The 20,000-nt window shown below is 38.4% G+C and overlaps 2 protein-coding genes and 1 pseudogene across 2 annotated transcripts in view; all 3 read right to left on the minus strand.

Moving 5' to 3' along the window:
* Window positions 1-6,032, minus strand: part of LOC138009782 (uncharacterized) — a 54,920-nt pseudogene extending 48,888 nt beyond the window's left edge.
* An 803-nt stretch (window positions 6,033-6,835) lies between these two features.
* Window positions 6,836-20,000, minus strand: part of LOC138011223 (uncharacterized) — a 106,731-nt gene continuing 93,566 nt past the window's right edge. The window contains exons 4-5 of the mRNA XM_068858179.1: window positions 9,553-9,662; window positions 6,836-8,776 (exon numbers count right to left, since the gene is read on the minus strand). Of these exons, the coding sequence (XP_068714280.1) occupies window positions 8,574-8,776; window positions 9,553-9,662 (313 nt within the window). The 3' untranslated portion in view covers window positions 6,836-8,573. The remainder of the gene's footprint in view (window positions 8,777-9,552; window positions 9,663-20,000) is intronic.
* On the minus strand, window positions 15,662-18,017 carry LOC138011591 (uncharacterized). The gene is made up of 3 exons (XM_068858668.1): window positions 17,576-18,017; window positions 16,625-16,888; window positions 15,662-15,937 (listed from the first exon to the last, which is right to left on the minus strand). The coding sequence occupies exons 1-3, from the start codon at window positions 17,921-17,923 to the stop codon at window positions 15,866-15,868; spliced, it is 684 nt and encodes a 227-aa protein (XP_068714769.1). The 5' UTR covers window positions 17,924-18,017; the 3' UTR covers window positions 15,662-15,865.

The raw sequence follows: 20,000 nt of genomic DNA on the forward strand, positions 1-20,000 counted from the left end.
AGTGTTTATGTGGCGGGGGTGAGTGCATGCGAGAGGCATTTCCTTTTGACAACCCCATGGGATCTTTGCAATCAAAGAGCACTATTACAACCCAGAGAACTGTAAATGCTGAGGATCGCAATGTTCTCCATGAAGCCTTAACTGAGTTGCAGAGCAATTTGAATGGTCCCACATTGTCAGTGTTTGGATCTTCTAGTGCTCATGGATTTTCCACTGAGCTTATTAATGAGCTTGTGGCAGAAGCTTTTTGGTTTCTGACATCTTAAAGAGGTTTCCTGTATTTAACATTGTTCATGCAAAGATGGTTCTGGAAATATTTCAAGAAACCTTTGAGGACATAGCCTACTTTGAGGAGATCATGCAGGCTTTGCCTGAAGATTTGTTCAATTTCTTTGACAATCCCGGAGAAAAAGAGCTTACCTTTGAGACATTCTCTTCTTCAGAAAGTGAACCAGAGGAATATAATTCTCATGAACTGGAAAACTTGTAGGTCCATATATCTCATAGGTTCTTTTCATTCTTATTACTTATTTAAGACTAAAACTGTAAGAAGTCCTTCAGGATTGCCATGTGGGTTGCCTCTTGCCTCACCTGAGGTCTGCAGTTCCGTTTAGTTTGCTGTCACTTGCCCACTGGCCAATAAAAACTGCTTGCAGTTTTTAGACATAGACCACATAGTGACAGCCCTGATAGTACCTACGTTCTCAACCAATACATGTACATAATAACAGACAGCGGTTCACAAACCAGAGATGGAGTGCAGTCTAAATCTTATTTTATTTAGCTTTTATTTGCATTCAGTCAAGTTATTTTGAAAAACTTAATTTTGTAGGTGATTACTTATTTGCACCAACACAGGATGCCTGTGCCAATTCATTTTCACTTGTTCTTACCATTATTCAATTTGCTGCTTTTCTATGTACAACATTTAATTCAGTTATATATTATTCCTCGTCATTTTACATCATTATTTAGATTAACTAAATAAAAACTGTGGGCATGTCTTATAAGCATGTTCAATTTCATCTAGCTGGCATTGCAATCTATCCTGTCAGTGATAGGTATTTTTTTCGGGGGGGGGGGGGGGGGGGCGGGATTTCACACAGAAATCCCAGTAAAGACCATATTTACATTTTGGGATATTCCTACCATTCTAATGTTTCTCGTAATCGGACAGCACATTTGTGCTGATTCAGGATTTCTTAACAAAGTGACTTTTAGCTTATAAAGGAATTTGCATGAATGTGCTCACTGATTTAACTGGCAATTTCTAAGCTGGGGTTTACTGCCCTTGACTATAGATTTCCTTCCATACTTTCAACTTATCCCTTACCCAGTGATAGAATTGTGCATAATCCAACTGAGACATTATGTTAGAATTGAACTTGGCAAAGCCAGAATAACCATCTCGTTGAGGGCACTTGCAAAAAGCATTGATACTGATGAGGTCAGACACAATCTGCAACAAACAGACTCTGCAAAGAACACAACTACCCACTACATGTTACTGGAAATATGGACAAAACGCAACTGACCTTTGATATGCCGCCGAACCGAATGATCAACATTACACCGCAGAGAAGAAAATTAATGTCACGCAACTGTTTTGTTGGCGCATGCTGGTGATGGATCAAAATTAAGACCAATGGTGATTTTCAAGAGGAAAACGGTGCCTAAAGTTGAAAACAAGCGACGCCTAGGGGAAAGGCCAACTGGATGCCGAAGGAATGAAGAGTTTGGCGTGCTCCACGTGTTGGGACTGGGGAGACGAAGAAGCCTGCTTGTTTATGCTTTTGAAGCTTGTGTGACTGAAAGCATGAAAGCAGCATTTACAGAGAAAACACCAATTTAGCAGTAATTCTTGGCGGATTGACCTCAGTTCTGCCTGAAGAGATGATTGAGTCGTATTTTGTCAAATATGGAGTAGTAAAAAAACATTGAAAACACACAAGACGATCTTGTGGACGGACAACAAGATGAACTTGTCGATGACAAATCTTGTGCGAGAGAAGTGCTGTTTGATTGTGACTAAGAGTTAAAGTTTGTATAAAGGTTTCAGTTTTTAAACACTTTACATAGGCTTATTTACTTTACGGTTGTATGTAGCGGAACAAATTTTCTTATCCAGGAAATAAATTTTTTTCACACTAGTTTTGCATCAACAATTTCTCTGCTTTTTACTCCAACTTTTTTGTCATCAAAATGCAGTCCAAAATTGGGGTGCGTATGTGCGCATGGGTAAATACGGTACTACGTACACCATGCAAAAATACCTGTATTCAAGGATTGCAGGTTTCATGGACATTACAATGTAAGTGCCACACTTTTAATCCACTGGTAATTAATATTTTGTCCTCTTTTTTCCTTGTCATTTTGCAGGTGTTGAAAATTAAAAATGACGACATGCGAAAATACTTTCAAAGAAAACGTAATCGATGGGATAGTTGTCGACAAATGTTGCTAGTAGAAAAAAGGATAGAAGTCTTGGAGCATGAGGGATGTGCCCGTGAACATTGAATGTACCAAAAAAAGGACATCTCCAATTGGGAACAGGGAAAGAGTCTTGTGGATAAGAATGCTGTTAGAAATTTTACTGCAGAAGTATCACAAACTCCTTCCACACAGCAAGTAGATGTACAGGAATCTCGACAACCTGAGGGCAACAGTGATTCAATTGCAAGGAACAGCTGTCACCAGAACAGTGAAAGTTACACCCTGAGGGACCTCAAGAAACTGCAAAAAAGAGAACTAGCTGCTATTTTTGAAATTAAATTAGGGAAACCTTCTTTAAGGTTACTTCCCACCTTCAGAGGCCGAAAAAATCGTTTTTTTTTTTATTTGACAAAAGTTAAGTCAGTAATTTTATCTAGCGTTTACAAAAGGAAAGTGTTAAAAATCTCAAAAAGCGGCCGAGTTATTTAGAAAAAACGTATTTTCAAACAAAGTTAATAAACTACGAAGGTGTCATAATCTTGTCAACGGACTAGACCCCTTGGGCAAATTTTCGCGGCAAAAGCTCACGCTCGTATTAATGTTATTTGCATATTTTTATTTACATCACGCACGTACTTGACAAAATTCCCACGTGGAAGCTCTAATAACTCGTATGGAAAAATCAAATGCAGAAAAAAGTCCTTGGGTAAAGAAAAGAAAAAAAACCGGCCCAAAGAAGAAAGAAATATCTCCATTTTGTCAAAGAAAGAAAAAGAACCTCGCCGAAAGCGACAAAGGCTCTATGTTTGGCCAAACACCTTCGATAATCTCGGCATCTCCTGAAGACCTGGAGCCGGTGAAAATCCTTGGAGCAAGTACCTTAAAAATCAAAGTCAACGCCAGTGCAGATTGTGGACAAGATTCTTCGTCGGAATCTGGTGGAAGCGATGAAGAAAAAGAAAAATGCGATACCAACGGCCCTAAACACTGGAGCACTTGAGCTGTCCGTCGATTCGTTACTTGTCGCCTCTTGTTTTTCAGCGGCACGTTTTCCGCCTTTGACCTTTTTGGCACGGGTTTTGCCTTTGCCTTTAGTGTCTTTGCCCAGTGTACGTAATTGTGTCGACGTCCTGAATTCCACTCGACTGAGCGATATGAAAAACGTGTTGCAATGCGATGCTTTTCCCGGGAAATCTTCATCTATTGTCACAGACCGTAGGAGGTCCTGTCGTTCCATTGGTTTGCGGTTTGATCAGGCGAGATAATCTCCAGGCGTGGCGCGAGTTGCTTACGAACCTTTACTAGCGAAAATCTCGCATATGATTTTGAGAGGAATACATCCACTTTGACCAAATTTATAGGGTATGCAGATTCGGCGGATTGTCGTAAAATTTCGCTAGAACATTCCAGAGATAATGACAAACAAAAGTGTGTCGGGAAATTTTGATGGTTAACATATTTTGCGCGTGGCGTTCATTTACGCAACACGTCTCGCACATTTTTAGCTACTCCAACTTTTGACTTGGATATCTAGACAACCAATCAGAATATCGAAAAAGCCCGACACACTTTTGGTGATTGATGCCTTGTGAATAAGACTGTGCAGCCATTTTGCTCGTACTTTGGAATCCGATAGCCGATAAATTCAATCGAGGAACCCTCGGTCGTTTCACGCCTTACCGGCCTGTGACACTTCCTGAAAAAAACTTCGCTAAAATTGTATATTTTTCGTCAAGTACATTTATTAAGCTTTCTAATGATATATAGTTTGTTGGGGTTTTATTTAAACTGGCGCGCGTACAATGTTTTTGGCGAAGGGCACCCGCGAAGGTGGGAAGTAACCTTAAAGAAAAAAGGTGGACTCTTCCATTTCGCAAAAGGGGAGGCTGTTAGAGTTTCGGGGGGACAGGGAAGGGGGTGGGGAGGAAGAGAGAAAAAAGTTGAATTTTCTTTTTTCAAATGAGTCATTAAAGTGTAACACCCGTCATTGTCCCCACAGCTTTTCTGTGATTTTGAATCATGTATTTGTCAGGTATTTAGTTTTGCAATTCTCCTTATTTTAATTTATCGAATATTTACATTTGATAATGTGTGTCGATTTTAGGTTTACAAAGTAGCAATGGAGGATCTCCACCATACAAAGTGACCTTCCATCAAATGAGTGAAATGAAAAAGAAAATAGATAATTTTTTTAAAAATACAATGTTCCAATCTATTTTTTTGTACATCACTATGTGTACACATCCAACAGATGGCCAATTGAAAACGAAGAAGAGATTATAATTATGATATTCAAGGGAGTCATCACCATTTCCCTACCCAGGGGATCAAATTATTTATGTTTATCCTCATTTACAATTCAACACAAGAGAAAGCCACCTTGGAGACAAAACAGTGTCCAATGTCGTACAAGTATGCAGAGGAATGAACACACAAGAGACGCATACGAACCCTGAATGTGAAACAATAATTTTCTACCTTAATGTCTGTTCCTCTGTCCGGTTAACCTTTTGCTGAACATGTTTCTTCTTCCCATGTTCTGTTTTTTTTCTCTCTAGCCTTTTCATCCGTTCTCTGTTGTCATTTTCACACTGCAAAAATGATATGGCAAGGCAATCATCATTATGCCCCAAAAGAAACAGCGAATATGAAACCTTGTAAGAGATCCAATACAAATTCATACCATTTGCTGGATTCCATCAAGTAGTGGAAGACCCAGTCGAGAATACAAGTCTACAATCCAGTGGTATTCTGGACCTCGATTCTTATAGAACCAAGTCATGCTTGCTTGAATAAGCCCAAGGTTTGTTGATGCCTAGTAATGTTTCTGGTGAGGGTTGATGTCCTTAGCCCTCACCTTAGCAAGTACACTAAATGTGGACATTCAATTTCATATGCAAGGGCATGGAAGTCACACTTCAATGCATGAAGTGAGTGGTACGGCTCCCCAAGACATTTGAGTTCCCCATAAAACCCTTGTTCATCTGGTTTACATTCCTCGCAACTACATTTGGTCAAGGGATGAAATGAGCAAGAACCACCCACCCTCTCATGTATATCTCTACAGTGGTACCTCCCCAAGGCAAGCATGGTCTCTCTGTACTTTTCAGGATCCTCCCCAGCATGCACAAGGGCACAATAATGATTTCGTTTTGCGCTTCGCATAAATCCAGGGCCTATGCACCCACACACTGACTTGTTTCTTGTTGCAACATATACATGTTTTTTATTCATACAACAACACTTCACAGATTTAACATCTGGAAACTTCTCTTTATGTATGGCAATGAATGCAGAAGTAAAGGTTGACATGCCTTGAAACTCCTGAAGCTTTTTCCCATGAGCTCTCCCTACATGCCCTCCACATAACATGATCTTGGACTCTAGCTCATTGTTAAATGAATACCGGAACCCCTTTGCTGAAGAGGAATCAGCGTCTTGCCAATTTACTTCTACCTTTAACCCCTCCTCCTTAGCTTTGGCCCATTGCAATTGTGACAAATGACCCTCTTGGTCCAGTTATTCAGAATGCAAAATGTGATAATCTTCATGTGGGAAATAATTGCTGGGGGCATTGGCATAAGTTGCTTTTCACCCATGTTTTGGCTAAAGCAAAGATTCCCACCAGTGCAAAGTCTGTTTTTCACTTGGCAGAAGATAACTCTTTACGTAGGCATTTGAAGGCCCTCCGGTTTAAATTAAAGTGCAAGAAGATGTATAATAAGATTTTGCGGTGGTTCAAAGAGAATCGAAAGTCATCTCCCTTTGAATTTCGGTTCACTGGGGAGGAAACGAAGAAATTTTGTGATGGCTTTATGTATCTTGTTGAAGCTCAAATTGAGGAAGGAAATATTGAGCAGGCCAAGAACTTTTTTGTATTGTCTCTTGGGAGAATGGGTCTTCACCTAAGGAACTGCTTGTCCCTTGCCAGCAGAGTCTCCAATATTAGCTCCAGTGATCTACCCAGTTTAGAGCAGGATTGCAGACAGTATTTTAATTTGACATCATTATTTCATTCTGTAAATCTCAGTGTTTGGGCAATGGGCTACTGTGTACCCTTTCATACCAAACAGCTTTATGAAGATCTTGGTGTGGGTTTAGGAATTAACTCAATGCAGGGAAGAGAGTCTAAACACCAGCAACTTGCTTCGTTTGCCAGTTTTTCCCTTGTAAACCATAGATGGGTCAAAGTGTTTAGGCATGAGCATATGTCCAACATTAAGGCAACAGAATCCATTTCATGATACCTACAAGAAATGTAAAGACACGTACATTCCAAAGCGGTGCAACACTGCAGGATATTGTTCATGTGGTATGCCTTCAAGCACTGAAGGTGCATGCATGCACTGCTCATGTGAAATTTCAAAAGAAATTGTTGCTTGTGGTTCAGCGGGGAAAATAACATTAAAGATGAAAAACATTCTTGCTGAAGCTCCAAAATGAATATCTTCTGTGAGGCTTGGCTGGATGATATCAGATTGGGGGTGTTCAAAGGTAGTAGCTAGAGAATTAAATATTGAGATAATAAGAGGTTTTTCTGAGGAAAGTTCATTGATAATAAGAGCTTTAATGTTATATGCTGTTTAAGGTTATAATGTTCTTATTGGTTTCATAAAAATTACTTATTATTTTGTGTTATACAAACCCCTAAAAGAAAACTTGATAACAAATCCACAAATTGGCCACTGAAGTAGATTGCTTTTGATATACATTGTATTATATTCAGCTTGGCAGTGAAGCTTAGAGGACACAAAGTGGCCTACTATAATCAAATAATAACAATTTCACAACTTGTATGATATTTATGGGATAAATGTTGAAAACTGAAGATGGAAAGTATCTAATCTTTATGTGTTCAACCATAAAGATCAATATCCGTGTCATGGAAGGTCATAGTATGAACCCTGCCTTTGTCTCTGGATTTCTCTCCTCTTGTCATAATTTCTCATCACCTTCTTTGGGTAAGTATGGATATTTCCAAAAAAAAAAAAAAAAAAAAAAAATATATATATATAGTTAAAATTTTGTACAGTCCATGCCCTGGTAATCATAATCATCTTGCAACTTAATTCTGATGTAAAAACAACAAAAACAACTGGAATATTCCAATGTCAACCAATACAATATTCTTTATATAATAGTCCAAGTTATTCTTGCATTTTGATTGGCTCTCACTTATGGCCTATGAGAGGGCAGACGCATAGCTGACGTCAGCATAAAAAAATTATTATATAAAACAGATAGATTCCATGCTGCCGTGCCTCTGTTCAGTAATAGATTACAGAAGACGTCAAAATGTGGTGAGAACATCAGTGACGCACTCAACTATCGCCTTTTGTTCTCACCACATTTTGACGTCATCTGTGATCTATTACTGAGCAGACACACGGTAACATGGAATCTATTTCTTAATTGTTAAACACAACAGGAACTAAAACGTGCACAGTAGATTCATTGATTTCAAATAAACTGAGGAACTCCTTCTTCGTTCCAGACACCATAATAACACTTAATTTGAACATTTCTGTGGAGTAAATGTATTTAAGCTGGAAAGGCCTATTTGCATCCACAAGTAGATCAGTGTGTCCCTTGCCTTTAATGCTTCTTCTAAACCCCATCTCTCCAGTTATTTGTCCATCTGAAAACCATCACTCCAGCTTTCTTTTGTGAGACACTTCAATGACCTTTTCTTTTGCTTCGCCGTTTTTTTTAAGTTGGTTCTGGATGTTTACTCCATACATGGATGTACAAGTAAGGATTTCCACTAAATGATCGAATATCTCCTTATGAAGTCTGTAGCTGAATTCTACAACCCATGGATTGGAATGTTTGGCGACAAAAAACTCTCTTCTAATTATCGACCTTTTCCAGTTGTCAAGCTCGCGGCAGGCCATGTCGTGCAAATTACAGGAAGACACTGTTAGTTTATCTCGAGCAGATATTCGTGAGTAAGACTTCAAGGAATCTTCTTTCAATCGGTTCAACTCTTTAAACAAATCCTGGATCGCAAGCTTCTCAGGGACCGCTTCAAATGGCAAGGACTTCCAATATTTGGACTCGGTTTTTTCGTAGAAACTTCCAATCTCTTTAGAAAGACCTCTTATTATCTCGGTATTTAATTCTCTAGCGGCCATCTTTCGTCAACCTCGATCTGATATTATCCAGCCGAGCGGCCCAGAGGGCAGCCTCAATCTGGCGATAGGATAAATTCTGGCCAAAAATCCCCAGTGTGGTCTACTGCTTTGATAATTTATTTCTTCTTCCCAGTATCCATTACACTGGAACACAAATCTCATGGATCCACCAAGTCCAGCCTTGCTTGTGCTAACAAGCACAAGACTACCTAAGGGAATGATTTCAATTGAATATAATTTTAAGAAACAACACAACATTTTTTTACAAACATGTTTCAACAGAATCTTTTGTCATCTTCAGTTTGAATTACGAAGTACAGAGTGTGCACAAAATGCTAATTTAACAATAAGAACAAAAGGAAAGATGACATACTGAAGCTGACAGAAGATTCTGTGTAAACATGTTGTTAAAAATCACTGTGTTATTTCGTAAATTGTAACATGTCTGCTACCGGTACTATCCAGAACAATTGAAAAAAAATCGTCTGCATATAAACACATCACAGAATACTTTACGTCTTTTTCGACATACAATGGGACAAGACATGATATAGCAAAATCTTCAACCAGAAGAAAAGGTAGAGAAAAAAACCAAATATTTATTGTAATATCCACTTCATGGAAAAATTACTAAGTTTGCCAGGCAATTGAGCACTGAAAATAAAGACACTTTTGGGATATTTCTAATTGTCGAAAGGGAAAACTGTTTATTAGGATTTCAGAAAAATATGTGTGTATATATATATACATGTTTTTTTTTCTTTTGTTTTGTTTTATTTTATTAACCAAACATCCCATTTAGGAGTGGACTGGTCAAGATTTTCACTAAGCCATAAGTGTAGGTATGCACAAATTTCACTTGCATGCACTGCAGCCTGACTCAGAGGGAATACAGAATTTCCTTTCACAATAGAAATAGATACTTCTTTACTCAGCCTTTGATTATAGACTGCATATGTATAAATCTTCAATATACAATGTTTACCTTTGCATCTTCCTTCCATTGAAGGGCATCTAAAGAATTTGTTAAACTCTCTAACAAAATTCACAATACTTGAGGTGGTGGCTACAAATAGTCCTTCTGACACGGTGATGCTATGGATGACAGCAAATATAAGGGCAGAAAAGTAAACATTATACAGCAAAATCATACATATGACCTTTTAAAAACAAAGGGGTAAAACGAATGGCTTGGGTAACCTACTGATCAAAACAAATGCTGCAATGAACACTAACGTTTCGCTGTTGTTATCTTTGTGAGCCTGTTTTTGTGGCGGCTCATAATCGGAGTCCTCTGAAGAAGAACCACCAGTTTTAAATACTGTCTGATGAGTGCGTGAGCACGAAACTCGTAGTAACAGAGAATTTTGTCTCTTCGTTATAGCTTCTTATTCAAAGCTCTACACTTAAAAAGTGTATTGAGCACTGTTTAACGGCATTAGCCACTTTATTACACGTATATATATAAATATATATAAATGTATATGAAAAAAAAAAAAAAAATATATATATATATATATAAGGCTTAAAGATAGCTTTGGCAACAACATCGGCCTCTATCGCGACGATGGTTTGGTACTCCTAGACACAAAGTCCGGTAGATTGAGTGACAAAGCAAGAAAAGACCTCACTCACGCCTTTAACGAACTCGAACTAAACATCACTGCTCAAGCCAACCAACTCAGCACCAACTTCCTGGACATAACCTTCGACTTATCAAACGGTACGTACAAACCTAGCCTGCAAACAGCAGACGCATTTCCGGCCGTTGCTTCTCTCCCTCTGAAAAATAGCGTCTGCGATCTCGAGCTTCAAAACGATTTCCGTGACGTCAATATTTCTTCACCAATCAGAGTTCGGCTCTTATTTTTGTGGAGCTAACACCCGTGGGCCTTACGTGGCTAAGTGGCTTTACATGGAGATCTCGATATACGCGAGAAAACCAAAATGGCGGGAGAGTTCGCTGGACCACGCGTTTGTCAAAGTATGCGATATTTTCGGCTTTGAGAAGCTTAACAAGCACCAGGAAGAAGCAATTCGACAAGTAGTGGAACTGAAAGTCGATGTGTATGTCAATTTGCCGACTGGTTATGGAAAGTCTGTTGTGTTCCAAGCTTTACCTACGGTATTTGCCTCGGTAGATAAATGCGAGAAGAATATTGTAATCGTGATTTCTCCGTTAATTAATCTTATGGAAGATCAAGTGACCCGTCTATCTTTGCTTGGAGTAAGCGCAATATCGCTGAGTGATATCAGTTCGGCGGCGGAGATAAAAAAGGTGGAGAGTGGAGAATTCTCTATCGTTTACGGATCACCTGAATCTTGGCTTGGCGACATTAGATGGCGAAGAATGTTGGCAAACGAAACCTACAGATCCTATGTGAGAGCAGTTGCCGTGGATGAAGCACACGTGATTTGCCATTGGTAAGAAATATTATTATCGCTTCAATGAGGTTATTCTTTCATCGTTCTGGACTCCCGGGGAATAGAATTAATAGTTTTAAATGAAAGGTTTTCGTATACAAATGCATATTTAGCATGATCTTACCCTAATGTCACACAGTTGACATTGGTTCACACGATTTCTTCAAGAGAATAAAGAGAGTTATTTCTGTATGATGCGATTGCAAGTTTCATATTAGAAGCTATAATACACTGGTATAATTATAATTTCTAGGGGGAAATCGAAGAGCAACAACCTTGCAGCCTTTTGAGTGTGGTTCTCTCGGTTACATGAGATGCGTTCATTATTACCACGCACTCCATTTGTTGCCCTTACTGCTACAGCCACAAAAGATACTAGAGACACAATTTGTGAAGTACTCATCATGAAAGAGGCTCACATTGTTGAGGAAAATCCAAACAAACCCAACATTGCATATGTTGTTAAGTACATGGAAAGGAATGCTCGCCTTTCAGATTATTTTCATTGGATAGCCAAAGAGGTAATTGACAAACACTCCATGGCTACTAGAACAATAATTTATTGTCAGACAATAAAGCAGTGTGCAGTTGTGTATTCAACACTGAAGACCCTTATTGGGGATAAAATTTATGTTGACCCACAGAACAAAGATCTAAAAAGAATGGTTCTTGAAATGTTACATTCTTGCAGCCCCAAATCAAATAAAGATCTCATTCTTGAGTCACTTCAGTGTGATGAAGGACACATCCCTATTCTTGTTGCTACAATTGCATTCGGTATGGGTGTGGATTGTAAGAAGGTCTATCGGACAATCCATTTTGGCCCAGCCAAAAATGTAGAAAGCTACTTGCAAGAGAGTGGCAGAGCAGGAAGGGATGGCTCTCAGTGCACCGCTTATCTGCTCTACCAAGGAGTGCAACTTATTCATGTGGACCAGGACATAAAGAGTTACATAAAATCAAATGGCTGCCAACGTAAGCAATTGCTGCAATATTTTGATGTGGATTGTTCTCCACAGAATCCTGCGCACCTTTGCTGTGACAGCTGTTCAGTCATGTGTGAATGTGGCACATATGAATGCAAACCTCTTGCCTACTCTCTCTGTAGAGCTGACCTCCATCTCAATTTAAAAAGAAAACGGTCATCTACAGAGCAAGAAAAACAGAAAACTACACTGGTAAATAAACTGGCTGCATATCACAATAAGTTGCACACAAATCTGTTACAAAGAGATGCAAGTGGGAAAATGAAATTTTTCACCAACCCCAAGTTTTTGCTTGGATTTTCTGATCTGCAAATTCAACAAGTTGCAGAACACTGTAATGAATTGTTTTCTGTGTCGGACATTTGTACTGTGGTGGAGATATGGGATATGAAGCATGCATTTGAAATTCATGCAGTCATGCAGTCATGCAAGAAGTATTTGGAGACATGTTAGACACAGAACTGAGTTCAGAAGATGAATGTTCCGATGAAGAGAGTGACTTTCTTGGAAATGATTGGAATGATCTTGTTGTGGACGATGAACTTGTTAATATGGTTATTGACAATCTCAGCTTTTCTCAGTGGGATGAGTCAGCAGATGAATCTGCTGATGAGCAATTAGACGCAGGTGTTCCATTTGCTGCTTTAAACCCAGTTTTAAATTTGAGTTTTGATGCAGTGTTGAACAAATGATACAGTGTTCAAATCATGAATGTAAATTTTGAAACAAAGTTGTGGACAATGTAAATATTGCAGTACTGTTGAGCCAACAACACTTCTAATAATTTCCTTGTTGATTCAGAGGGATATTAACAGTGGAATATGAGGTGCTTTTCTTTTGACATTGAGGACAGACACATTTTTTGACTTTCCAATGGCATCTGCTTGTACAGGTGTACCCAATAGAGAGATCAAAGTTTAAACAGGTGATATATATAACACTTTTTGAACATATATAGAATGTCTTGGTCCAGAGTTAATTTCAGACATTTTCGAGGGAATGGGTGTAATGTGCAGTCACATTTAGAAACCCGAAGGATATATGGTAATCTCACCTGTCAGAGTCAATCATTCATTTACATGTATGGAAATGAATTTTAATTTTTCAGAATATTTACAAAATCAGTGTTTAGCATCCTGTCCAGAACTTTTTTAAAAATAGTTTTTCAGTTACAGATGAAATTTTCTAATCAGTTTTATTGGGGCTCACATATCATTTGACGGTTTCAAAAATAAGATCAAGATAAAGATTTACCACATAACACCCTCATTTCAATCACTGGATATTCTTATCTTTAATTCTTTACCAGTCAGGTACAATTTCATTCTTGTTATAGCCTGTTCCAGGCATTAAGATACATGTAAGGTGCAGTTGAGAATTCAAAATAAGGTGAAAAGGGGAAGCATTTAACTCGCCCCTAACTATCTGGGCCTGGTTCCTCAAAAGATAGTTACGTTGAACCCAGGATTAAGCTAAATTTCAGGCAACGTTTTCTCGTTTAAAAACATGAGCCTTCTCTATGACATACGGTAACAATAACACAAAATGTTACCCTACACAATGCATAGGAATGTAAAATACAAAAACAGATCAACATTTTTATCCTGGATAATCACTTATCGACCTTTCAGGAACTGGGCCCAGAGGTCTGTAACAGAGTATTCATGTTAGAAAATTCCCAAAGAGTTTTTTTCTTTTACAAATTTAAGATAACTTATTGTACACTCAAACCTTTAAGTCCTGCTACTATGTGCATCACCCCTGTTTACTTTCGTTCATAAAGGAAAAAAAAGTAATGAGTAATTGAACCCAACTTTATTCTTATATGTTCATTTACCCTTCTATGAATTACATAAAAGTTATTGACAGCCCAGTAGAACTTATAGTTAGGTTACATGCATTATTCTAAGCATCGCTAAGGTAATAATTTTATAAAAATAGCATCCATTGTTACTACTTTTACTTGCACACATTTGATAGTCCTCTTAGTAAAAATAAAATTCCCTATTGCTGGGCAGACCTCCAAAATATCTGCAACTGGACTTGAAACTATTATTGGGGGGGATGGGGAGGAGGGGAGATAATTTTTTGGCTTGTCCCCCAACACCATCACCACCACCATACAAACGTCTTTAAAACTTGCAACTTTGTGATGGTATATTTTTACTTTAAAATGTACCATTTTCCATGAATTTCATGAATAATTTGGGCTTGGAGACAAAGAAAATTGAAAATCATTTTAACCTGAATTTAATTTTGACCTGGAACATAATTTATATTCCCTAATTTTGATCCAAGCCAAAAATTTTACAAACACTTTAAAAGTAGGTGTGGAATCAAACAGCTAAAAGAAGCCAATTTTGAATACCCCAGCCTTTTTTTCCCCAGAATTTTTTCAGGGAAAGGGTTCTTCAAACATCATGCTTAATTTTTGTTTTGAAAAGACTTTTTTTCACTTAAGTTTCAAATGACCAGAAGCAATGAAAGAAGTCATTACCTAGCCTTGACACCTGAAGAAACCTTTTTTTTGTGATCATTTAACCATGCATACATCTTTGACATGTCTAGGTTTACCAAAGCATCTCTTTCAAAACCCTTGAAATGCCTGTAACTACGACCCTCTTGGTATTTGAAAACTTCACTTTCATTTAGTTTTTTGAACAGTGCATCTAAGTCAATTACAGGAAAACGTTGAATATGCTTTCCTGAGCGTATAATCCGCTGAAGAAGTCTGTCCACCTTTCCACTAATGTTCCTGACAGGTTTCTCAGCATGGCAGATTCTTGATACTGCCTTCTCTGAGAGGTTTGCTCCAATGTTACAGTAGCCTTGCTTGTTGAAATTGTTACTATGCTCGACTTCTCATGTGGAATGTTGTTTCCAAGACCTCCATGATTGTTAACAGTCCTGTTCCACACAAAGATCTCTGACTCCTTCTGGCTTAAACCATTCACCAAGAGCAGCTGGTACAGGCTCTCCAGTGCATACTTGGTGCTGTGTGGGTCATCTGCTTTACATAGAAGCATTAGATACTTGTATTGTCTCATGATCCGCTGGCCATCCCCTTCTGAGACAGCATCCAAAAAGTTCATAAAGAAAAGTCCTTCTGAAAGAAGTGCAGCATTGTAATTAAAAACATCATCACTACTTTTGGACGCCTGGTCTGTGGTTGTGGATGAAGTTGCGGTTGTCACTTCTTCTATTACAACTGGTGGATCATGACTTAATTCATGTCTTCTCTTGCTCTTGCCATTGTATTTGAAGGATGTCTTACACCCTGGAAACCTACAAGGGAAACGGCCATCCTCATTAACATCCAAACATCTTTGAATTTCCCTTCTTTCCTCATCTGACACCAGTTCTTGCAAAGAACCGTTCATCATTGCTTCATCAATAACAATTTCATTGACAATCATACCAGCATACAAAAATTTGGTTTATCAACAGAGTTGATAATGTAAATTGACCACCGTACAGAGATTCTAAAAGCTGACGTTTCGAGCGTTAGCCCTTCGCTCTGACGAAGGGCCCTTCGCTCTGACGAAGGGCTAACGCTCGAAACGTCAGCTTTTAGAATCTCTGTACGGTGGTCAATTTACATTATCAACTCCGTTGATAAACCAAATTTTTGTATACTACTTCCCCACCGACGCAGCACCACAGTTTCTTTAGAAACTACCCCTTCAATCATACCAGCAGCTTTGTGTAAGAACTGGAGCCTTTGCAATTTGTTCCAGTTAGGAAGGTCCTCTGGGAAAGGGTAATGCAGTGGTTTTTCGTCTTTGCTTTTTAAGCCAAGAACATGAAATGCAGCTGCCAAAATCCTGGCTTTCACCTCTAAAATCAAGAAATCCCTATCTGGTCGATAGGCGGAGTGTGGATCCTCTCTCACATTTCTCCTGTTAATAAGGTGCAATGGTCATCTGAAGAACTCCCTGAGTAAAATCTTCTAAATAATAACTGCAAATAAATCATGTAAAACAATGTTACAATAATGGTTTCTACAATGATTATAACAAAGTATTGATATAGTTTTGGATAAAATCTACATACAGTACAAAAGAGTACTAAAGTGGTGACATCATAAAAATTAAATTTTGGAAATTATGGGTTTTGTCAGGATATTTTGAAAGAACAATGCCCAACAGGCCTACTCCAATGACCTTTTCGGGGCAAATTGCCACTGACATATTAGCCCAGTTATGTTAAGAAAACTCCAAATAAACCCTTCCAATTTTTCTTGGGTCAATCCCAAAAAAAATTAGAAGGGTTTGTATGGAGTTATCAGAGCATAAGTGGCTAATATCTCAGATACAATGTACCCCAAAATACTATGACATCACCACTTTAGTACTCCATATGGAGCCTAGATAAATATTAATGATGGGAAGGATTATATCATAAGCAAGCAGTTGCTTTAAATGTAAAGTAGTAGTAGTAGGAATCTTTTTCAAACAGATTCAATCAGTTATTGACTGTAATTAAGATTTGATAGATGGAAGTGAAGTTTGGGATACATGTATATTTCAAAGGGTTAGGACAGGTCATGCATCTTTGCAAGTTTAAGGTCACCAATATGCTCTCTTTTGTGGTAAGACATTCTTAATGATAATAACTTTTACACTTTTTAAGGCACACATTCTTTACCTCAAGTATCTTGACCCCTGTGTGCCAGTCACCAAGCTGCATGGTAAACCCCTCAAGGCGGTCTTCAGCTGTATGACCATTGGACACTGAATGTATTGCATTCACAGCTCTTTCAAAAGATAGCTGATCCCCCGTGCATATCTGACTAGCAAATTTCTTCTCGCCTTGAATAGTTACAGTAGGCAGGTATGTTTGGAAATGTCGCAGGATATCAATCATGTCTTCAGTCAGGTTTTCATTTTTAAATAACACACCCATTGGAAGCTGAAATGAATAATTTATTGACATTACCACATTAAAAAATTTAAAATTCACCATTAAAATCCTATGTTAATTTGTTATTGTTCATTGCCATTGCTTTACTAAATAGTAATGTGACTCACTTGAAACTTGAGGGGAAAATAATACCTTATTACAGCTGAAACTCAGAACTTGCTTGCTCTTTCAATCAGCCTTAGGTTATTCAAAGCAAATAATCCTGTTATATATTACTCAAATAATAGTCCCCCATAAATGTTTTTCTCACTGCAGTTATGTTATCATGAGAGTATATTTTGACAGGAAATTTCATTGAAATATACAGTATAATATTTTACATGATATCAGAGGCTGTGCACATTCTTTACTAGGCTACAGGAAACATCTATACCAATCTTATTATTCTGGTACTAAACTATCTGGAAGTTCCATAAAAAATTTCACACCTAGTCCTGTGTTCCAACCCCCTCTATTACCACCAGGCTTGTCAGTGGGTTAGCAAGGTGTAACTGTATATTTCGGTGTGGCCACACATTTACAGTTAAATAGTCGCAAGTAATTGTTGTGACTAAAATTGAATTGCTTCATTCATGATGCATGAAAGCAGATATTAAAGGGGAAAACTTTGAAAACCAGTACTAAAGCAGAACTTTAGCAACATGAAAGTATCCAAAGGGAAAAAGAATAACTTACAACATCTGACTTTTTGGCCATCTCATTGGAATACTTGTGAGGAATATGGAATACACACACATCCTTGAGAGCTGAAAAACAATCTAAATGCTCCACAAGAACTCTTGATATTAAAACTGTGTAGTTGTGACGCTGAAACTTCTGATCATCAACAGTGGGAAACAATTTAAGATTTGAAAGGGAAGTAATGGCCCTTGGTAAAGTCTCAAGACAACCTCCAGAAACTCTGTTCATTATTATCTTGTGGTTGACCCAATGAAAATCCAAGTTTTGGTTGTCCTTGGTCATATGCCTGCACTCACGCTTTCCATCAATATTATCAAACGCAATAGCAAAACCAGGATGCATGTTCTTCTTAGCTTGTTTTAGTTCACATTTGGCTTTTGTAGCATCATCAGCACACTGCTGGGTACATGGCTGTTCATTTGAACTGCAACTGTCAGTAATTGCCACTACCTTCCTTGTGAGTTCCTGTACAACTTCCTCCTCATTGGACATTTTCTTTTGTAAGTCCAGAATTTCCTGACCATGATTTTCACCTAACACATCAAATTTTGCACGAACTTTTGTGGCTGAACAGGTGACCTTCATCTTGGATAATCTGCCAAAGGTTGCCTTGTAACGAAAGAGCAAGAGATCAAAATTTTGATTATATTGTTTGTTCTAACAAATCTACAAGTATTAAGAAATATTAATATCTACAATGCCACGACCCCTCTTCACACTGATAGCCATAAAAAAAAGAATTCACCTTCCTTAACCCTTGATTCAAACAAAATCTAAGGTGTAACTGATAAATGTCTGTATGAAACAAAACTATGTGAATCACTTTTACAGCTGATTTAATTAATATTAAAAAATTAATTAAGTTAGTTTTAACTCGACTTTCAAAAGCCCTTGTAGATGCAAAATAATCTATGACTTGTCTTACCTCCAAAGATCGTGATTTGATAAGGATTCCAAGAACTGTTGCACAGCCATTCATGTGTGAGTTTCGCTGCTTTAACAGGATCGACCCTGCGACTGCTATGCTAGGAAGCCATTCTGGAGCAATCTCCTTTTGAGTAGTTGTAGCACATGTCTTTAGAAAGGCATAGAAGATAGGCGCTCTTTCTTTCCATTCAAGACACAGTTTCTCGAAATCGAAGTTTACAATCTCTTCCTTCGTGTTGGCTCTTAACATGGAAGGTTGTTTTCTGCTACAGATACCATTAATTTGCGATGTCATTAGCTGGAGAACTTTTTCCACGACAATTTTCTTGAGTTTAACATTCTTCAGTATTGCTTTGGGAATGCGCTGTTCGAAACCGAGAACTGCAAGGTCATCGTTTAATTCCTTTCGCACAGTTTTGCTGGGATATTCAACGGAAAGATATACTTTCGTTTCGGTGATCGATCGTTCTGAAATCTCGCGCGGCGTCTTTGGTGTTGAGGACAACATAGGACACAACTGCATAGGACCAACAATTCCCGACGATTGTACACAATTTGGTGCTCGAAAAATCGAGACTGGAGCGATTGGGCTAATGGCACCAAAGCCAAAAACCGGCGGAAGCTTTGTAAAAGCAGACGCAAACATTATCTGGAGTCTTTAAGCTTACTGGTAATGGTGGTTCCCGCGAAATTTCACCCGACGGGTTGGAGTCAAAACTTAAACCCTTCCTTGCCTCCGGCGCTTTTGTTGAATCTTTCGATAATCTTTTGATACGGAGAGGTCCATTACTTTCAAATTTCTGCTTGATACCATCGACGATCTGGTTGACTATTTTTAAGGCCTTGTTGTAGGCATTCAACATGTTATAACACAAGCGACATATCGCGAGGTTCTCGCTGCCGACATAAACACCCAAATCGACTCCAAGTGAGCGATGAATTAACGCACCAATGTGCAATTCACTCTTGCCAAAGATCTTCACTTTCTCCTTGAGACTGGGAATTTTATCCTTACACAAAAAACAACCTCCTTTGGCCGAGACTTTTTTCGGCGTTTCCCCACTCATGGGTGCATAATGCGATTTCCCACGTGTCTTCAATAACATCTTTCTATCACTCAATTTCATTGGTCGAGTAAAGAAGAAAAGAAATGACGTCACGGAAATCGTTTTGGAGCTCGAGATCGCAGACGCTATTTTTTGGAGGGAGAGAAGTGACGACCGGAAGTGTGTCTGCTGTTTCCAGGCTAGTACAAACCATACAGAAAACCGAACGACGAACCACTTTACATAAACCAACATTCCAATCATCCACCTCCCATAATTCAAGAACTCCCCATCTCTGTTAACAAATGCATCAACTCATTATCATGCAACAAAGAAGTTTTTTGTAATGCTGCACCTTTGTACAATCACGCCCTAAAACACAGCAACTTTGACTTCCACTTACATTACGAATCACCTCCCGCTCACCACAACACATCAACCAGACA

This window comes from Montipora foliosa, chromosome 7 (assembly GCF_036669935.1).
Source record: "Montipora foliosa isolate CH-2021 chromosome 7, ASM3666993v2, whole genome shotgun sequence".
Taxonomy (NCBI): Eukaryota; Metazoa; Cnidaria; class Anthozoa; order Scleractinia; family Acroporidae; genus Montipora; species Montipora foliosa.